This window comes from Ricinus communis, chromosome 3, assembly GCF_019578655.1.
Source record: "Ricinus communis isolate WT05 ecotype wild-type chromosome 3, ASM1957865v1, whole genome shotgun sequence".
Taxonomy (NCBI): domain Eukaryota; kingdom Viridiplantae; phylum Streptophyta; class Magnoliopsida; order Malpighiales; family Euphorbiaceae; genus Ricinus; species Ricinus communis.
Window position 1 is genome coordinate 23,092,250 of NC_063258.1, and position 21,023 is coordinate 23,113,272.

General features: G+C 30.8%; 3 protein-coding genes across 3 annotated transcripts; 2 read left to right on the top strand and 1 right to left on the bottom strand.

Moving 5' to 3' along the window:
• Positions 1 to 1,885: 1,885 nt before the first annotated feature.
• LOC125369582 lies at positions 1,886 to 2,589 on the bottom strand. The gene is made up of 2 exons (XM_048372360.1): positions 1,995 to 2,589; positions 1,886 to 1,926 (listed from the first exon to the last, which is right to left on the bottom strand). The coding sequence occupies exons 1-2, from the start codon at positions 2,587 to 2,589 to the stop codon at positions 1,886 to 1,888; spliced, it is 636 nt and encodes a 211-aa protein (XP_048228317.1).
• Positions 2,590 to 12,490: 9,901 nt separating this feature from the next.
• Positions 12,491 to 13,309, top strand: LOC8277253 (cell wall protein IFF6). Its single transcript, XM_025158974.2, has one exon. The coding sequence runs from the start codon at positions 12,586 to 12,588 to the stop codon at positions 13,033 to 13,035; it is 450 nt and encodes a 149-aa protein (XP_025014742.1). The 5' UTR covers positions 12,491 to 12,585; the 3' UTR covers positions 13,036 to 13,309.
• A 2,893-nt stretch (positions 13,310 to 16,202) lies between these two features.
• On the top strand, positions 16,203 to 16,810 carry LOC112536320 (secreted protein C). The gene has a single exon (XM_025158975.2). It carries the CDS (start codon positions 16,294 to 16,296, stop codon positions 16,636 to 16,638), a length of 345 nt encoding a protein of 114 aa, XP_025014743.2. The 5' UTR covers positions 16,203 to 16,293; the 3' UTR covers positions 16,639 to 16,810.
• Positions 16,811 to 21,023: the final 4,213 nt, after the last annotated feature.

Genomic DNA, 21,023 nt, shown 5'->3' on the forward strand with positions numbered 1-21,023 from the left:
TAAGTTTTAAAATAGTAAATTTTTTGAGAAAAAAGATAAATAAAGGACTAAATTCTTTTTCTTTTGCTTTAACCACGTGGTATATAGCCCGTAGAATGTGAAAATATTGAAACGTAATTATAAAAAGGCCTAATTACCAAATAATTTTTGAACTTTATAATTTTTAACAATTTTAACCAATTGTTGCAAAATCATAGATTCAATTTTTTTCCAAATATACTTTTTGGTGAGTTTTTTAAAAAAAATTTACGGTGACGTGGCAAATCAACTAAAAAAAATTAAGTCAGCAAATAAATGCTGACTCACCCGCTCCATCAAAACGCCCCGTTTCATTAAAAAAAAGGGAGGAACTTTAAATCTATCTTCCTCCTTCCACTCTTCTTCATTCTTGAAAACTGAATTTCTAGGAGTTTCAGAAATTTAAGAATTAATATAGATCGAACATTGAAAGGAAGCAGTATCGTGTCAAGAGGAAGTAATACAAACCGTAGCTTTTCTTTCGTGTCGTCATTACCTAGAACTCTCTGCAAATATGGTCCTTGTGTTTTGCTTACCTCTTGGAAAATAGAAAACCCAAGTCGCAGGTTCCTTCGATGTCCAAGATGGTCCTTGTGTTTGCTACATTATTATTAAATTGAAATGAGTTGAAAATATTTTGTTATCATTTTCTAGTTATGAATGACATTTTTTCTAATATTGCTAGGCTAGAGACTGTAACTTCTTTGAATGGGTTGAAGACAATTGCATTGGTAGGGCAAGAGAAGCATTAGTGGAGCTCGTGAGTAAGAAGCTTGTTTTAGATGAAACATTAAAGGTTGAAGAAGCTAAGAATCTTGTATTAGAATAGGAACTGAAGAATATTGAGGTTGAAAATGAAAGAAAACTGTTTGAAATCTACACTGCAAATGAAGCAAAAGGTGCGATAGAGATTGGTCATTGAAAACATGGACCTAATGTATAATCTGGAGAAAATAAGGAGGATTTCAGTTCTAGCTAAAATAATAATTGTTGGGTTAGCAATAATTTTTTTTGGTTTTTTAGTTGGTAGGCCAGAAAGAGCAAATCATAATGTATTATTTATGCTATGAGCAAATAAAAGTTGTTTTTGAAACCTATGTTTATAGTATGTTATTGAATGAGTTAAAAGACAGATTCACAAAATAAATTTACTTATATAAATTGGCCAAAATAATGTATCAAAGTGACAAAAGAAGGCAAAGATGCCCTGAAGTTACTTCATGTAGTAGTCACAATCCCACTCTAATTATTTTGACTAATACATAAATAAAAGTAGGCAAGCATGCCTCAAAATAATCGTACAACTAAACACAAAAAAAACCTAGCAACCAGAGTTCATATATTTGCACAAATCATTTAGCATTAGTAGGTCCAGATTCTCCCTCCTTAGTCAACACAGATCGTTGACTGCTAATAAAGTTATTAACTGTAATATGCTAATTTGACGATGCTCCATCATTTTCCTAAGCTGGAAATAATTGTCTAGCCAGTTATGTTGGTGGTCGGAAGGTTGATTGCCCTCTACCACCTTGCTATTGAGCTAGTGGGACAGATGTGGATGCTGCAACAATAGCTATTGCTCAAGCACCACTAACAGTATTGACCCTAGTTTGACCAGATATCTACAAGCCAATGTAAAACAGGAAAAATAATTAACCTACTCATGCTATTTGAAAAGCTCATTTGTACAAACAAAAAATAGCATTACTCTCATGTATACATTGCCAGAATAAGCAAAAATCCTCATTCCATATCCTTCTCTAGTCTGCATTCTTTCCTTGAACTCTACTACAACTTCTGGATCAACTGCGCTCCCTGGTTTTCTTTCGTGGTTGTGCATTTCTTGAAGCTGCTCTTTTGGACTTCTTTACATTGGTGGTGCCTTACTTTCTTGGCCTCTCTGTTGCCCTACATAAGATTTAAAAAATAAAAAAAATCACCATTAGTAGCATAATCTCCACAAAGATAAAGCTTACCAATGATCTTAAAGTTCACCTTAGGTTTTTCTGGAGCAATAGCTTCTTTTGAAATAACAGCCTCGTACAATCTCTTCTTATGCATAAATATAAAACATCTTTGACACTTCATTTTAATCTTATTCCTTGGCATCTTGTGTGCGTTTTTTCTTTCCTCTTTTGGACCCTTCCTCCTATTTCTCCTTAGCCTGCCAGGTTGTTTTACAAACACTAGTGGGAGAATAGGAGCTTCAAGGACTTCATGCCACTTTCTTGAACCATTAAGTGGGGCTAAGGCATCTTGATAAGACTGCAAATATGGCTCTTTAAAATAAAACCCATCCACATACTTTGTTATATCCTCTCTCTTATAATGTATACATATGATTGCATGGCAACAAAGGAGACCTGTTAACTCCCAAGCCCTACAAGTACAAGACTGACCAACAAGATCCAAAATATAGCTTTTCTTAAAAAACTTCACCTCATACTTATTACCCACAACAAGCTTCAAAGTATAAGATTTAACAAGCTTTTTAGTCTTTTCCAACTTTTCCCTGATATGTGGGTTTATGTCATCCTTGTTAGTACTTATCTCTTTGTAACCGTCATGCATTCTAATAATTAGATGTTGTCTAATATCCTCTAGCATATCAATTATAAGCTTTGTTCTAAACTTAACTATGTAACTATTGAAAGTCTCACATATGTTATTGGTAATACAGTCAGACTTGATAAAGCTAGAGATAAGTGACTTATATAATACATTAGGGTTCTCACTTAGGAAATGTTCATAAGCATCTATAGACTCATCTTTCAAATCCTTTAATCTACTATGGAATTGACTTTCACAGGTACTTTTTGTTGCATCCTAGAATAACTTCTTGTATTTTGGTCCACTATACAGCTTCTTCCAATTAGCACAAATATGCCTGGCACAGTTTCTGTGTTCTGCATTAAGGGGCAATTTCTTTACAGCATTTAGTAGACCCTATAAAGCACTACTAAAGTATTTCAAAGAAGGGTTATCCTGACATAAGTCTGCTTTTGGCTTAGATTAACCTAAGTTAAATGGAATCTCCATCGCCTCGTTTCTGCTTAAAGAATCAAATATGAAACTTTATACGCTTTAAAGTTCATAGGATGGGACGAAAAGAGAATTCTTTGAAGTCATTATACTCATTATGTCTAGCATTGAATAGACTGGGTATTCACCTTGTCAAGGTCTTAAATCAATAATGGGTTCTATTGGGTGTCTGCAAATGCACCTAAATTGGACTGAACCTTTTGTGTTAGGTTATTGTTCTCATGTTCCCTAAAAGTCATGGAGTAAGACATCGACTTCTCAATAAGTATTTTGATTACATGATCGACTCTCTTAAAAAAATAAAAGCATTCAACATTATCAGTATTTAATAACACTATATACCTAAAATAAAAATTCATTAAATAACATAAATAGAAAGAAGACAATTTACCTTTTGTTGATCACTTATGAATGACTAACCAAATCCACTTCCAATAATTAGCTCTTCAAACAAGATTTCTAGAAACCATGTCCATGTCTCCTCGTTCTCACGTTCAACAACAGCCCAGGCCATTGGGTATATCTTGTTATTAGCATCTTTGGCAACTGCTGCAACCAAAGCTCCACCTAAAAATATTTTTAAGAAACATGCATCAAGCCCCATGATAGTTCTACAACCAGATAAAAATCCCCTAACTAAGGCACTAAAGTCAATGTACAACCTCTAGAACACTAGCCTTCCTTCACTATCAAGATCAGTCTTCAGCTCAAACCTGCCTTCTTTGTCCATCTTCTTCATCTCTGCTTGGTAGGACCTTAACTTGGCATAATGTTCTTCAAAAGACCCCCTCAAATTATTTAATACTTTCCACTTTGCCCTGTAATATGTCATTAAGTTGACATTCACATCATATGTCAACTTCACATCTTCTTGCACTGTTTTAGTACTGTAGTTTGGGTTTCTTTTGAAAAAGCTCAAAAACTCTTTTGCCAGCCACTCAGAATTAACTTGCTTATTTCTTGGTTCTATTTTGTGCTCACCAATATAGGTTATGATTTTAAATGTGTCTTCATCTTGTAACTTGCTTGTATACATTTTCCATGGGCAGCCTTTTACACATAGCATCTAACTTTCCACTACCACTTCTCTTCCAACCTATTTACTATAACCCATCTTTGGGTCGCATTTTTGCATTCAGAAGCATTCTTGAATCTTAATCCAAGGTGCAACACTAACTCCTTGTGGTTACAGTTGGGTGCATAAGATTTTGGTATCACCCTCTTCCTCCTATGGGGTGAAAATCTCCCTCATCATTTGACAATGGTGTCATGACAGAATCGTCTAAGCTGGGGTACTCAGTCTTATAACCTGAATCATCTTTTTAAGGGAGATCTTCAAGAACAATATTTAGTCTATCTCTGCAAGTCCCTCAGTCTTCTTATTTTCTTCAGTTTCATTTTTCTTTTCCTTTTCTGTTGTCTTCTTCCCTTTTCTAGCTAATAGCACTCTCTTCCAAATACTTATTGCTTCATTATCATCATCAATTGACTCCACTTCATGAACCTTAGCCCATCTCAAGTTCTTTCTTGCTTCAATATATTGTTTATCATCAAAGCTAAAGTCTCCAACCTCCATCCCATCATCTATGTCACTAACTTGAACAAGACTATAATTAAGATCCTCAATATCACTTTCATTTTCACATTCACTACCAGCACTAAATTTTCATTATCTAGCATGTGACCACCAACTGCAGAAACATCATCACCATTTTCACTAGCATTTTCCATGTAATTCTATATATTATTACCAACCCCATCACCTGAAACATCATTATCTCTAATAAATCCAACAATAAGCTCATTCACAATACACAAATACACTACTATTTCTTACTGTCACGACCCCACCCGAGGGCCCGTGACCAACACTAGGAATGGGTAGGCTTAAGACCACCGAATCCCGTAGTAAGCCTGACACTCACTAACTCAATCAAATCTCAACTCAAATTTTACTATTATTAATATCACAATTTACAGTACATTAAATTTTACACAATTAAATCAGTGTGCCCGAAGAATTAGGCGAGACCCGAAACTACAGAAAATTACCACTGATATCCCTACTATTACTACTGCGGAGAATCTAAGATTTTTACAATTTGACATACCAAATCAAAAACCACCCGATGATGAAGAAGTCGGGTTACTGAATAAGAGTCGCGGGAAGACTAACAGTCACGAATCTGAAAAACAGTAAATAGAGACTGTCAGTCTCAAGAGTGAACTAAAATCATAAATCTAAAACAGTTTCAAACATCTCAATATTTAATTTTTAAAATAATTAATAAATCATACTAACCATACGTGTCATGTCAAAACATATGTGTCATGCCATGCTTGAACAAAAATTATTCCACACGCAACGGAACGGAGTACTTCAGTAGAACCCTAATCCCAACTCAACATCTCGATCAATTTCAAAACTTACGTCTCGACTAAGCTCAACTCTAATATCTCAACTCTCTCATTTCAACAGGACTGGCGCCCAGAGAGCAAAGCTTGATCAGGGACCTTACCTCTAACCTGGTCATTTATATCTCAACTCTCTCATTCCAACAGGATTGACGCCTAGAGAGCAAAGCTCGATCAGGGACCTTACCTCCAGCCTGGTCACTTAACTCTCAGCATTAACCTTTCGGCTCTCTTATCCAATAAGACTGGCGCCCAGAGAGCAAGCTCAATCAGGGACCTTACCTCCAGTCTAGTCACTTAAATTTTCAAATAAGCCGGCGCCCAGAGAGCATTGCTCAATTAGGGACCTTTACTACGGCAACCACACTCAACTAAGCCTAGAGAGCGATGCTCGACCAGGGCAGGTCCTAATCTTTCTTTCTTAAAATTTTACCTATTTATCCTTTCCCTATCTCTCTCAGATTTATATTGGAACACTCATCCAACTCCTATGTTCTACTGCCGTCCCATCCCGAGTCATCATGCAATATTAAAATTGGTGATAAAGGAAAAACATATTTAAATGGTAATTAAAAACATCATGCAAATAATAATAATAATTAAATGAAAGATTGAAATTGCAAATGAATAATCACAGTAACAAATCAAATTTTATGCATGACACGTGCATAAGCGATATATGACTTTAACTCACAGATTTGGCGACCTCCTAACTCTGCTCCGGTGTCTCGGTTGGAGCGAGCCGAACAAACGGACTATCTAGTCACGGAAAACAATTTATCAAAACGCTAAAACAATCGATCATTAATCCTAGGTCTAGACTTCTAGGACTGACTGTCTAAGAATCGCGACTCGGGAGAGTTCTACCGAAAATCCGGCAGAACCTCCTCTACAACACGGACATTACCCCCCGTAAAAACGGGTCTAGGACCTACCAGAAAAACACTTCAAATATCCAACAATCCAGACAACGGGAGTCGGGTCCCCAGACTTCACTATTTCCCGACTCCGCCACACAGCACAAAATACGAGGCAGGCAAACTGACAGACAATTATTTTTGACTCACAAATATTAAATACTCAACACAAAACAATAAGCACAATTCTAAATCAAAGGATTTCCAAGATCAACGGGCCAGAGAAAATTACCAAGACGCTCGATCGCTCGGTCAACTCGCCTCCGCCCGCCGGAGAGATTTACAGACGATCTCGGCCGTCGATTTGTAAATGAAGTCTGATCGCCACGAAACCGGTACCATTACGAAGCTTGAGCTGAGAAGAGTCGGGATACGTTCTCCGATCGTCAATCCTCCGCCGGAGCTCGCCGAAAAAGCCTGAAAATGCGGCTGCCTCCACTTCGCCGAAAATCTCTCCTCCAGCCACCAAAACCGACGCCGCCACCGCCAAAATGAAGCTCTCTTCGAGGGGAACCGATAGCCACCAAGATCGGATGGAAATGGCCGGAACGACGCTCGGAAGCCGCTGCCTCTCTCTTTGCGATTCTTGGCCGACGCCGGCGCCAAAGATCGCGCCACCACGGACGACGTAGCACCCGCTCCTCCTTCATCTCTCTCTCTCTCTCTCTTCTTCCTCAATTTTCTTTCCTTTCAATATCGACATTAAGCCCCCAAACTTTTTCTTATTACACTTTGGTCCCTTAACCTTCTTAATTACTTACAATTTCATCCTGCAGAATTCCAATTTAACCCCTAAACTTTTCTTTAGCCTTTCAATTAAGCTCCTAACTATTTAATTTGGGCCAAATTAGAATTATTGAAAACACATAATTACAAAAATACCCCTGACCAACATATTTAATTTACAAAAATACCAAACTCACAAATTTCCATTAAAACCCCATAAAAATAAAATTATACTTTCAATCCTTATTCTCAAATAAATTTTCCAATTTAGTCCTAACACAAAATTAATTTAAATAATAAATTTTCAACTTAAAATTTAATACCACTAATCAATTAAAATACCAATTTTCTCAAAATTCTTTTATAAAAACATCCCTTACAATTTCTACCAAAATTTTCTAATATATATAATTTTATTTATACATATATATATATATATATATATATATATATATACATTTGGGAAAAATTTGAATAACTAAAAATATAATTTATTTCTCAAATAATTTACTTGAATAATTTCTTAAAATTTCAAACTAATTGGGTATAGAAAAATAATTTATTTAATTGACTAATATTAAAATTTTCATTAAATCATTTCAAATTAAACCAAATAAAAATAAAATTAATTTAATTTAAATAAAAACTCATTTATTAATCATTATTAATATTATCTTTATTAAAGAAAAATTTTGGGTATTACACTTACATACTGCATCGTACCCATGACCCACATCAAAAAAACAAACATAGAATATTGGCTTTAGGTTGCATGTATACAACCTTCAATATCTTACCATACCCAACCCTCTTTATCATGTCAACAATGTCAAAATATCCTAACCTATATGGGTCAAAGTTGTCAAAAAACTCTACATGCCCTCCTTCATATGCATTACCCATTTCTCTCTCAATAAATACTCCTCCATGATGTAGTCCAATAGTAAACCAATCCATATTGCATATTTAATACAAAATAAAATCAGTTTCTTAAATTTTAAAACTTTTTTTTCTTATTTAAGTTATTTAACTGCTGTTTTAAAATAATATGCTTTCACCCAAATGTCAAATCTCTATATTTTAAAACACTAGCTACTTTATATTGTATGTGAACGAAATAGAAGCATGTGCTTCACGATACCTATCCAAAGTAGTCAAACAATGTGCTTCCAATGTACAGAGATTCACTTGTCCTGCAATGAACGGTAGTGATGCACTCTTCTTCTAATCCAACAATTAGCTTTGAAAGAAGTCAAGGGACCGCAAACCCTAGCTTTCAAAGAAGTGGACTCCACCTTCATTAAACAACTCCTTTCTCTTGTCTTCTTGTCTGTTAAAAAGCTTAAGTTAAGGCTACAATCGATTTCTTTAAGATTTAGGGATAAGAGGCAAGAAGTTAAGAATCAACTCGAAGAAAGTTCCTCCATTTTTTTTAATAAAATGGGGCGTTTTAATGGAGTGGGTGAGTCAACATCAATTTGCTGACTCAAAATTATTATTTTTTAGTCGATCTGTCACGTCAGCCATATCACCGTAAAAATTTAAAAGAATTCACTGGAAAATATATTTGAAAAAAATTAAAACCATGTGTATTTATTTTATAATTTTGTAACAATTGGTTAAAATTGTTAAAAGTTGTAAAGTTTAGAAATTATTTAGTAATTAGACCTTTTAAAATTGAAGGTGATAAGAAGAAATAAGTATAATTAGAAATCCTAATCCAACTAGGAGTCATACTGAGATTTAAAGTCCAATGACAATTGGGTTTAAGTAACATGTGAGAAGCGGTCCATTCTTTAAGTATTGGACTCCAAATAGTTTGATTTGATTATCTTGGGCTTATCTTGTCTTTAACCATGCTTCCATATGTTGGATTAAGTTGATAAGAATATCTTGAGGCCCATTGTTTTAATTAAGTTCAATCTCACTTAGACTTTGAATCTCAGTAGGACTTCTAGTTGGATTAGGATTTCCAGTGAAAATATGATTCATTTTGTCACTTGAACTTCTAATGTCATCAGGACTCCTTGCTGGATTAGAATATTTAGTGGAATTAGAATTCCTTATTGAAATAAAATTCCTTATGCTACATATCTCATCATTTGTCTTTTAAATCTGAAAGATTTTAATTCTTTGCGGACTTATCAATTGATTACTTTGTAAATTTAGTACCATCATGCAATAAATTATCAAGGGATAACTTAAACTAATAAGACATTTCTCAAAGTTAACGAAAGGATAGCATACGTCAAACACATATTTATATTTTTAAACTTTGATCATTTAGTCAGTTTAACATTTTAATTTTTGATATAATTTAATAAATATCTAAATTTTTTTTGTCATTTCAACAGTTTTTGATATATGTCCTCATTCAATATATTCACATGTATTGTGTGGAGATATTTAAATATTATTAAAAAATAAAATTTAAGTATATATCAAATTAAAAAGTAAAAATATTTAAATATTAAAAAATAGAAATTAAATATCAATTAGATCACACCAAAAATTAAATTATTAAATTGGCTAATCAATATAAATTTTAGAGTATAAATTATATGCCCCATTATATATAGGAAGAGGAAATGCTAATTTGATACAACATTATATCCTAATTAATGTGAAAGTATTTTATTTATCATAATTTAATTTTTAGAGTAATTCATTTTGCTGGCAAAAACTATTTTAAATTGGAACGGAATTTTATCACAAGTCTGGATCATTCATCTTCCCTCTCTTTTAAGGAATAAATTTCTTATTTCTATAAAATTAAATTAAATTAATTATAAATTAATAAATGAGTAAAATAATATCTTATTGTTTATATTTATTTTATTTTTACTACAATATTTTAATCTTACTCTTACGACTAATGATAATTTGATTTTCAGTTTATATTAAATCAAATAATAAATAAAAATAGTTATTTTTATTCCCATTTATCTCTATTTCTATGTTCTAAACCCAATGAATTTATGTTCCAAACCAGAATTTATATTAAGAAAAGAAAAAAATAAGAGAGAGAGAGAAAGAAAGAAAAAGGCAATGTTACAATTGAGCACATTAGAGAGAAAGGGCAGGAGACACAATAAAAATGGCTTTAAAAAAAAATTAAATTAAAGATGTTGGCTCAGAAGTTTCTGGAGAAGAATGTGATATGATGATAAAAGAAAAAATATGAGAATTATTTTTTTGAAGTGGACAGGGGGAATGCAAAGTGCCCATTTCCGCTGGAGAGGCCAAACAGGGAATTAATCATTATTATCCCACTATAATTTTTGGTGGTGGGTGCAGTCCCACTATGTCCGAGACCACAGTTAGTCCCATGAATGAAGCCATCTCTACCACATAATTGCTGTCCAGGAATATCCCACACTTTCCACGTCTCCATCTCCACTTCAGTCCGACAGGCTTTAACACAAATAAAATAAAAGAATTTATAAAGTAAAATTTTTTGAAAAATAAAATCAATTTATTTAGAGTAATATATAGTACATAAGGATTTTATAAAATAATATTAATATTTTATTAAATTATATTTTCTTTTTAGAAGAAAATATAGATCTCTTATTTATAAAGAATTTATGTTCTACATCTTTAGTATGTGTAAATATTTTAGATACAATTATAAAAATAAAGGAACAAAATTTATTGGATTTTTTCAAGTTTATTGATAGGGACGACATTCATATAATACATCTGCTCAATTAATTTTTATGAGCCGAATTAGACATACTGAAAGACTGAAAATATCTTACAATCATAATAAAAACTATAAGTACTTTTATAAAAAAAAAAAGGATTATTAATTTCAACCCAAATTATAATATAAAAATACTAAACTTACAGTTTAACAAAAAAAATACTAAATATCAACAATAAAAGATGTCTAAAAATCTATTTTAAGCATAAGATAAATTATAAAAATATAAAAAAAATTGAACACGAAAGATGACTATTTTTAGCATAAAATAAATTATAAAAATATAGAAAAATTGAACACGAAAGATGACTGTCATCAATATTCACCGATGGCAGTTAAAAATATTTTGAAAAAATTAAATACAAAAAAGAAAGAAACAAAGAAAAAAAAATGAAGAAAAAGGAGACTATTTTATATATATATATATATATTATTTATAATTAGAATATTTAAATTTAGATATTTTTATTAGTAGAATTTTAATTTTAATTTTAATTTTAAAGTAATTTTTATAAATATTTTTGGTAATAAATATGATTGAGCTAAAAAAAATCAACTCATATATTTTTAATTATTATAAATTATTTTTATTGATTTGTATTGTTGAATATAATATATTAAAATATACTTTCAAATGTCATTTAAAATATTAACAATAATCGTTAATAAAATTTTATTAAATAATTTAATTTATTAGCCATCAACTACCAACTATTAGTCCAACTAAATAGGCCCTTTATGTATTAAGGCTGAACTTTGTAACGATTGTTAAAAGTTGAATAAGTATAGGTTACCCAGCATAAACAATTACTCTTTTATTAATCATTTATTTGAAAGCTCTACGATTTTTATTATTTTATAAACAATAGTATAAAATAAATTTATAAAAAATATAATATAATTCTCAATATATTAGTTATAATTACTTTGCACATTTAGAAAATAATAAAAAAATTTAATAAAAATTATAATATTTTTAGATTTATTAATACAATAAATATAAAAATTAATTTAAAATATTTATTAACTGATATGATTATATATAAAACTAATGCTATAAATATTATTAATTACTATTTATCTAGAATTAGAAGTCATTCATTCACTAATTAATACAATAAAAATTAGAATTACTGTTTAGTTAAACAAGCAGTCCATTAATTAATAGATTAATTATAAAAAATATAAAAAGTATACATCAATATAATATTTATGAATAAAATATATATATATATATATATATATATATATATTAAATAAATTTTATACGTATATATTCAGAAATAAATACACATATTAAAAATATTATTATATACTGTTTATAAATATATTGAAATATTATGTATTGTGTTTTTTATGAGATTTCTTTATTATTTTAGTTATAATATTAGGCTTGGCCCTATAAAAATAATCTTTTATCACTTGCCGAAGACTCAATTCTCACTACTAACCAGCCATTTTTATTGGCATTAAAATTTCTCTTCTTAGAATGTCCTTTCTTCACTTAACTAAAGCAGAAAAATACCTTTAGTAACACCTACAAATATAATGGTACCAGATTTTCACAAAACTGCAATCATTTTCCTAGAATAATATATATTTCTCCACTTTGTTCAACAGTCACACGTTTTCTACAACCCTCAGAATCAACAAGTATAAATAGCTCATATCTCCCTACAATCTCTCCTCATAATTAAGAGAACAACAGTCCCCATTTACATTCTCCTTCTCTCTATAAGTGTCCTTCATTCCTGCAGAAACATGACTCCATTCAAGTCTCTAGCATTTATAACTTTGCTTGTTGCCATATCAGCTATAGAATCCGAGAGCAGAGTCGCAAGAAAGGATTTGGGACTGGATCTTGGTGGTGTAGGAGTTGGGGTTGGTGCAGGAGTAGGCCTAGGTTTAGGCGGTAGTGGCAGCGGCTCTGGGGCTGGAGCTGGATCCGGTTCAGGTTCAGCAGGTTCTGGTTCCAGTTCGGAATCAAGTTCCTCATCATCATCTAGGTCAGGTTCCTCAGGTTCTGGAGGCTCCGACGCAGGTTCATACGCTGGCTCCTATGCTGGGTCTCGAGCTGGGTCAGGCTCAGGTTCAGGTTCAGGTTCAGAAGCAGGTTCATCCGCTGGCTCCCGTGCTGGGTCTCGAGCTGGGTCAGGTTCAGGCAGCGGGCAAGGGTCAGGCTATGGCAGTGGTGGTGGCGGTGGAAATTAAGTTGAGAATTTACGAGTCTTAATTAGTTAAAGTAAGAGAATGAGAAGACAGTCACCATTTTGTGTAAAAATAATGAAGTAGTTAAATGTGAGTGTTTGTAGACTATGGAAAAAAGGGTTGTTTGTGGTCACCAATCCTCTGCGTGTTCTCCATTATTATTGTGTTCACGCTGGTCTTTCTTTTTATCAGAATGTGTCTGGGTTTATGGCAATGCTAGCTTCCTTTATCATGTATGATTGTTAGAAATAGCAATAAAAATGTTGTTTTTATATAACAAATAATCCATTTATGCCTGCTTAAGTTGATAGTTTGCAGATACCTTCAAAACTTTGGCAAAAGAGACCGTGTTTTCCATAGACTTGAAGCTGGAGGAAAAGATTATCAACCTACATATTTACCCGCTGGATATCCCTGCATATATATCAAAGGATAAATGTAATTTTCTATGCTAATTTCCTTTAGCTTTACTTTAAATTAAATATTATTAAATTTTACTTTATCCGGTGAATATCTCTTTATATATATTAAATAATAAATAATTAATATATGTTTATGTATCAATCATTTAATTTTAAAATATAAAATATTTATATACATGCGTTATTTTTTTATTCATTGCGATTTATATATTCAGTTCAGATAAGAATTACCAACATATCTTTGTTTGATATATGAGATGTAACTTCATTTCGTAATTTAATTACTTCACCTTATTCGGGTATGTATTGGACTATATGCAAAAGCTGGATTGATTTCTCTCATCTAAATAGCGTATATATTTATGTAATGAACTCCTATAGGATTAAGCTTAAATCATAATAACGTAATAATTAAAATTTTAAATTATCATTTTCAGAAGACAAAAAAATGTCAGTATAACTTATGTATTTTGAGTCAGAAAATGTTCATACATAAAAAAATGTGGTACCCAAACTATAGAATTTGTATAAAAAGGATATCAAATATAAGAAATTTATTCTCAATTACTAAATTGGAAAATTGCTTTTAAATTTTACTAATGTGACTGCCGGAGATTTAATATTTTTATATTTTTTTTTAACATATAGGATCTGTATTAAAAGTAGTACTAAACTAAAAAGTAATAATTCTTTAATTTTTCTTCTTTTAATTGTTCTTGTTCAGGTTGGAGCTGTAAACGGTAAGCCCTCCTCATAAGTGACACTTCAAAGATTCAAATTTATCAGTTTTGGCTAGAAAACGCCTTAGAATCTAATCATAGTGTCACTAGACCAACATCAAATTCGTTAAACCATTAAATTTCATTACATAAGAAAGTGATAATACCTTTATCTTGTTAACATTAATGTTTGAAAATGGAATATTTCAACACATCGAGATCATATCTCAATGCCAAATTATTTAAAAATAAAAAAAATAAAATAAAATTCACAAGTATGTAAATGAAATAACAAAAATTTCTTTTAATTTAATTAAAATCTCGAGTTCTAGCCTTAAATATGCAGATATATTAAAACTCTTAAGATAATGTTTTGTCACTCATAAAGATTCTACTCAACATGCTTCAAATTATATTACCTCTAGATATACATGCGTCAAAAAAAAAATCTTAGTTATCGCTCTAGTAAGATGTGGGTGACTTACTAAGTAAACCCTAATATTAACACTTGCCTCATTAAACTTTACCATAAAAACCAAATCTGGCATTGTAAGAACTTCACAAGTGTGAACAATTTCTTTGACATAATATATAAATACCTAATGTATTACATAATTTCTCCATTTCAAGACATAATGCAATCCAAGTGGTAGTTCCAGAATCATTCATTTGTACTTCAATATTCGTGGTTGGAATTGATAGAACAAATTCAATCATATAAAAGAATTGCGGCATGCAAAAGTAAACAGTACTATTGCTTACGATTCAAGACTCTTATCACATTTGAGTGCATTTTTCACAGTCCAGAATCACCGGTGAAGTTGACAGAAGGAGAATGATTATACTGTTAGTGCATGGGTAGTTATCTTAACTATAACGATTAGATTTTGTATCCCACACAAGTGGGTTGGTTTGACATATAATATATAATTTGGGAGAAAAGAATTTGGTCACTATCTATTAAATATATATAATTTCATTTAATATTTTGAATTTTTGAATGCAATGATTATTTAGCATAATATGAGAAAAAAAGATTTTTGGATTCTAAAAATAGTTTTATATCTCTAACAATTTTGATGTACTAAACATAAAATTATTGGATGAGCAAGTCCTTTGTATTTTATACTTCAACAATAAATATCAACAAATATTTATCATTTGTTGATTATTTCCCATCTCATCTATCTATCTAAACTTGATAATCTTGTGCTTTTTACGATCAAAAAACTAAAACTTAAATTAAATTTACCAAGTTGAGACATTTACTTGCATTCGTTATCGGCTAAACTTATATGCATCCAATCCTTAAATGATAACATTTCCATTCAAATACTCCAGTAGATCTAACTAGCTAATTTATGTACATTTGGCTTCAAAATATGATTGTAAACCCATTCAAGCCTTCTAAAGTTGATGCCAATATTATATGTTTTGCCAAATAAAATATATTCCTCTTGATATAGTAACTCAGTCTTAAACAAATACTTTCAACTGATAGGAGTCTTAAGTCTTTTGTACATTCATAACCATTATCCTTAAATTGTTCTGCTGGTTCCAAGTCCTGAACGTTCCAGTACCTTCCTCTTAGTACAATTTTAGCTTAATTATTCTCCCATTATAAAGCACCATTAATATGTTTACATGAGTAAGCAAATGAAAGATTTAAATTTTTCCCCATTACGAGCATATGATCAATTAAATAAATAATATATACTAATCATACTCCACTATCTATAGTTAGTGCGAATTCGTGGGTCGGCAATCGCAACCTTCCATCAATAATGTAGTGTCCAACGTTAGCGACTGCAAAATGATTATCACTATCATCATCATCTCAGCCTGCAATTTCTTTAGCCTTTCCAACCACAAACTTTGGCAATAACCCAGTTCACATTTCCCAACATAAAGCAAACCAGACCACATGTACCCCCACTACTTCTCGCTACAGTCTACACGCCTGCAACTTTTTGTAGGCACTACTATATCTGTTACACCAAACCTCACTATCTACTAGTATAAATATAGGTATATCTTTCAATTACCCATCTCACCAGAAACCTCTAAGATTTTCATAGTCTTTGTTATATTTGGAGCTTTTGTTTTGTTCACTTCAAAAAATGGCCAGTTTCAAGTGTTTAGCTATTCTTGGTTTACTTGTTTCAGCCTTAGCAGTGAGTGAAAGTAGGGTTGAAAGGAAGGACCTAGGGATTGACCTTGGGGGAGTTGGGGTTGGGTTAGGTGTTGGACTGGGGCTTGGACTTGGTGGTAGTGGGTCAGGCTCAGGTGCAGGAGCTGGGTCTGGCTCTGGATCTGGGTCAAGTTCTAGTTCTAGCTCAAGCTCTAGTTCTTCCTCTACATCACGGTCTAATGGTGGTGGGTCTGCAGGTTCAGAAGCTGGCTCATCTGCTGGATCCTACGCTGGTTCCAGGGCTGGGTCAGGCTCAAACGGGCATGGAAAATAAGCTCTATAATTGAAAAAAGAAATTAAGTGTCATCTACAAGCATAACTAGCATAAGTAGATGGTGATTAGTGGTATCCTATGAAGTTCTATTTTTATGTCATATATCTCCTATGTATTGTGCTTTGTTAACATTTGGATTGCATTGAATAATATATAAGTTGTGGTTTTAATATGATTTTAGTTTTTAGTTATTACTATTTCTGAAATTACCTGACTCATAATTGTCCCATTCCATCTCAAATTCATTTTTGAGTCCGTTTGGAAAATGAGTTTTACTATAACTTCTTGTACTGTACCAAAAGCATAGGATGTATTTACCATTGTGGTATTTTACTATAATACAATCTATCTTTCAATATTATAGATATTTAACCGGTATTATTTTAATTAATTTATTAATTTTATATGTCATCCTATTAATTTTAATTGTCAGCAATCTATATATGATATTTAATTATTTATATGAATCTAAATTATGTAAATAAGTTTTATAGCTGTTAAATACTATTTTATTAATTTACAAAAAGTTTGCAACAAATAAAAAATTCTATTTTATTGATTGGTATCTAATTATTATATATAATAAATTAATTTAGTATTCAATTACTTTGCCAGATAGTATCTAATTTGATTAATAAATTATTATAATTTATTACTAATAGGAACTATTACTGATTCTTAAAAGAATGCTTTCATAAAGATTCTATTGGATACATTTTAAATTAGCTGCATAAAGAAATATTAAATCTAAAATAATATTAATTGTTATAAATTTATAAAGTATCATACCTTCATAATGTATACTAAAATAACCCGTAAATCTGGATATCTAATTGGCATGCAAATTCATTTCACATATATAATGTAGTGTCAAGGTATTCGTTTAAAATCTAAAGTAATAATAGATATATGATCTCCTGCTTGTGCAACTAATTACATCTTTCATACATAGTTAGTAAAAATATTCCATAGTATTAAAATTCATAAATTTAAAATATAATTAAAGTTTACAATTAAGTGTATAAAATGTATAATTAATTTTAAAATTAAAATATTAAAGTATGATATAAATTCTAAAAGTTATTTAAAGAACTGAGCTATTGCATACTGTCTATAACAATTAAATTAGTGAAAACGGTTCGAGTATCACTATAGATGGCAAATAGATGGATTTGGGTGAGTGTGGTTGGATATAAATAGATTGAATTTTAAGTTACTCATTTACCCATTTAGAATTTATATGATATCTAAACTCATATAACTTTATAAATTTTTATCCAATTATTATTAATTTAATTATTTTTAATATTTTTAAGAAAATTACTTTTAATAAATATATTTTTATCATAGAACTTATTTTTATTTAATAATTTATTTTGTAATTCAATCATTTTTTAGGCTCACTCATTATATATGAATTAATATTTTCTTTTCAATTGCTACCAATACTAACAAAATAAGCCTCCATATCCTTCTATTATAAAAAACAAAATTAAAAAAATAAAAGAAATATCTTTGATAATCTTGAATGAGCTTTTACTTTATTGTTTATGTCTTTCTATTTAATACCATGATCATTAAGTTAAACATGTTAGACTAGTTTTTATAAGTGTTTAATTTAGCCTTTTTACTTTTGTATGTACCTTGTTATTTATTTATTTGATGAATGATTTATTTACCTTCATATCTTTATTAGTTCGAATTATTATTGTTAGTTAACCATCATATTAATTTAGCAATAGTAATTGTTATGAACATATTTAGGTTGAATGTATTAAAGATACCAACTTTGCTTCAATCTATGTAGGTATAAGAAACTTTAATTGCATCATTAGCTTGAATAATTAAAGAAAAAGGCACATCACCATCTCATTCATTAGATCCAGGTTTAAAGTAAAAGAAAGAGATTACTAAGTAATTGGCTAAGCTAAATACTATCTTTAGCATAGAGTTTTCATACATCATATCATTGCATATTTACTTTATAGTTCATTATACTTTACTGTATGAATATTATTCTATTTTCTCAAAAATACTAGTTTAGAGTATTTAGATTTACTTTTGTTGTTTTGTGTTGATAATTAGTCTTTATAATAAGTGGCATCATAGTTCTTTAAGAGATCGACCTCGTGGTGAACTTACCCTTATTATAGAAACGGTTCGTGCACTTGCGAGTACTAATTTACAAACATCAAGTTTCTGGCACTGTTGTCGGAGAACTATGTCCAAATTTCATTATATTAATTGATTATCAAAAGTGTCTTGTGTTTGCTTGTTTGTTTGTTTGTGTTTTGTGTTTTGTTTATGTATTTTTATTTTATGTTTAAGTTTTTAAATCTGAAATTTTCTTTTATTTTGTATGCGAAGAAGGAAAATTAAATCAAGTTATTCATCAACTCAAAAGATTGAAGATGAATCAAAAGAAGAAGTTGAAATTATGGGAAGCCCACCAAAAGAACTAGGACTTGAAAGGCGAATGGCTATAATTAGTAATACTAGTTCATGTATAGTTCTAGGTGATGCATCTAGAAATTATAAACTTATGAACATACATTTTAATATGCTCTCTTCATTTATGGTATGCCTAGTGAGAATGCATTAACATTCATTAGAGAGTTTTATGATATAGTTCATATTTTTTCATCATTTGGACTTAATGTGAATCAACTAAGAATGAGGTGTTTCTCTTATTCATTCACTGAAAAAGTAAAGGCTTGGTCAATGACCTTGCCTCCAAATTCTTTGAGAACTTAGAATGAAGTTTATCAATAGTTTATAAGTAGATTTTACTCACATCAAAAGACCAAATAATTAAGAGCTGAAATTTCTAATTTTTATCTAAAGGATACTAAAACTTTTCATAAAACATGGGATCACTTTAAATAACTTCTATTGCAATACCCATTACCATGAATACCCACTTTCAATAACCAATTAATTATTCAATGATGGGTTGATACAACAATATTAATATATGGTTGATAATACAGGTGGGGGTGCTATGCTAGAAAAGACAGTTGATGAGATTTATGACATATTTGAGATGTTATGAGCTAATTCTGAACAATAGAGTGTGAGGATAAAAAGAGTAGTAGTAAATAAAGTAGTGATTAGTAGTGCGATGGCCATGAAATTGGTTGAATTGATAAAGCAAGTTAAGATGTTTACTTCACCAAAAAAATGCACCAAGCAATGAGATATGTGGTATTTATGGTCTTTATGGTGTTATGGTGCTAATGTTTGTTTATCTTTTGATAATTATTGAGGAAATATGTATGACCAAGTAGATTTGATGGATTTTTACCAACCCATACATCTTGTGAATGACCCTTATTCCAACACATATAACCCAAATAGGAGAAACCATCCAAATTTTTTTTAGAGATACAATGATTAAAAACCACCATAAATATTAAAAAATCTAAATCAACACCAAGACCAGTATTCTCAATTCCAAAGGAACTCTAATCCTTCCTTTCAAGATTAAGAACAAATTTTTCAATCTAATAAGTAAAGAAAGTCAGGTTTGGAAGAAACACTTCAATAATTTATGAGGGCTTCTCACGATAGGATGGATAGGAATGAGAAAAAGACAGATTCCATTGAGGCTTAAATGAAACGTGTAAAAGCTCAAATTGACCAAATTGTTGAAGCTGTTCAAAAGCTCAAGAAAAGAGAAACTATTAAGTCAACCTGAACAAGTTAATTCTATTACCATTATTAAAAAAGGGTGACATTATTGATAATAAGTTTGATACGAAAACTGAAAAAGATTCTTCTTCTTATGTAGGTATACTTAAAGATGATAGATTAGTGGAAGTAAGATTCAATGAGGAGAGCATGCAAAAGGAAAAAAAGGTAGAGCCTAATCTTAGACTTGAGAATAAAGAAAAGAAAGCATTTTTTGGACCTAAATTCTGTAAGACAGCTCAGCCTTATAGGCCACCTATTCCTTTTCCAACCGACTAAAAGAGAGCAAGTAATTTTTTAGAAATATTGAGATGCTCTCTAAAATCAACACTAATTGACCTTTGCTGGATGTTATAAGAAATAAGCCATCATATGCAAAATTGTTTAAAGAGTTGAACTCCAACAAAAAGCGATATACGAATAATAAAAAAGTACAAGTAGCAAGTGCAATGCTTCAACATCAGTTGTCTCTTAAAATGAAGGATCATATTAGCTTCACCATTGATATTACAATGGGTGATAAAAAGGTTATAAAATTCATGTTAGATTTGGGAGCAAGCATCAACTTGATGCCTTATTCGGTTTATGAATAACTTGGCTTGGGAGAGTTGGAGCCAACCACTATATCTCTTCAATTGGCTGATAGATCAATAAAATATCCTAGAGGTGTAGTGGAAAACTTGCTAATTCAAGTA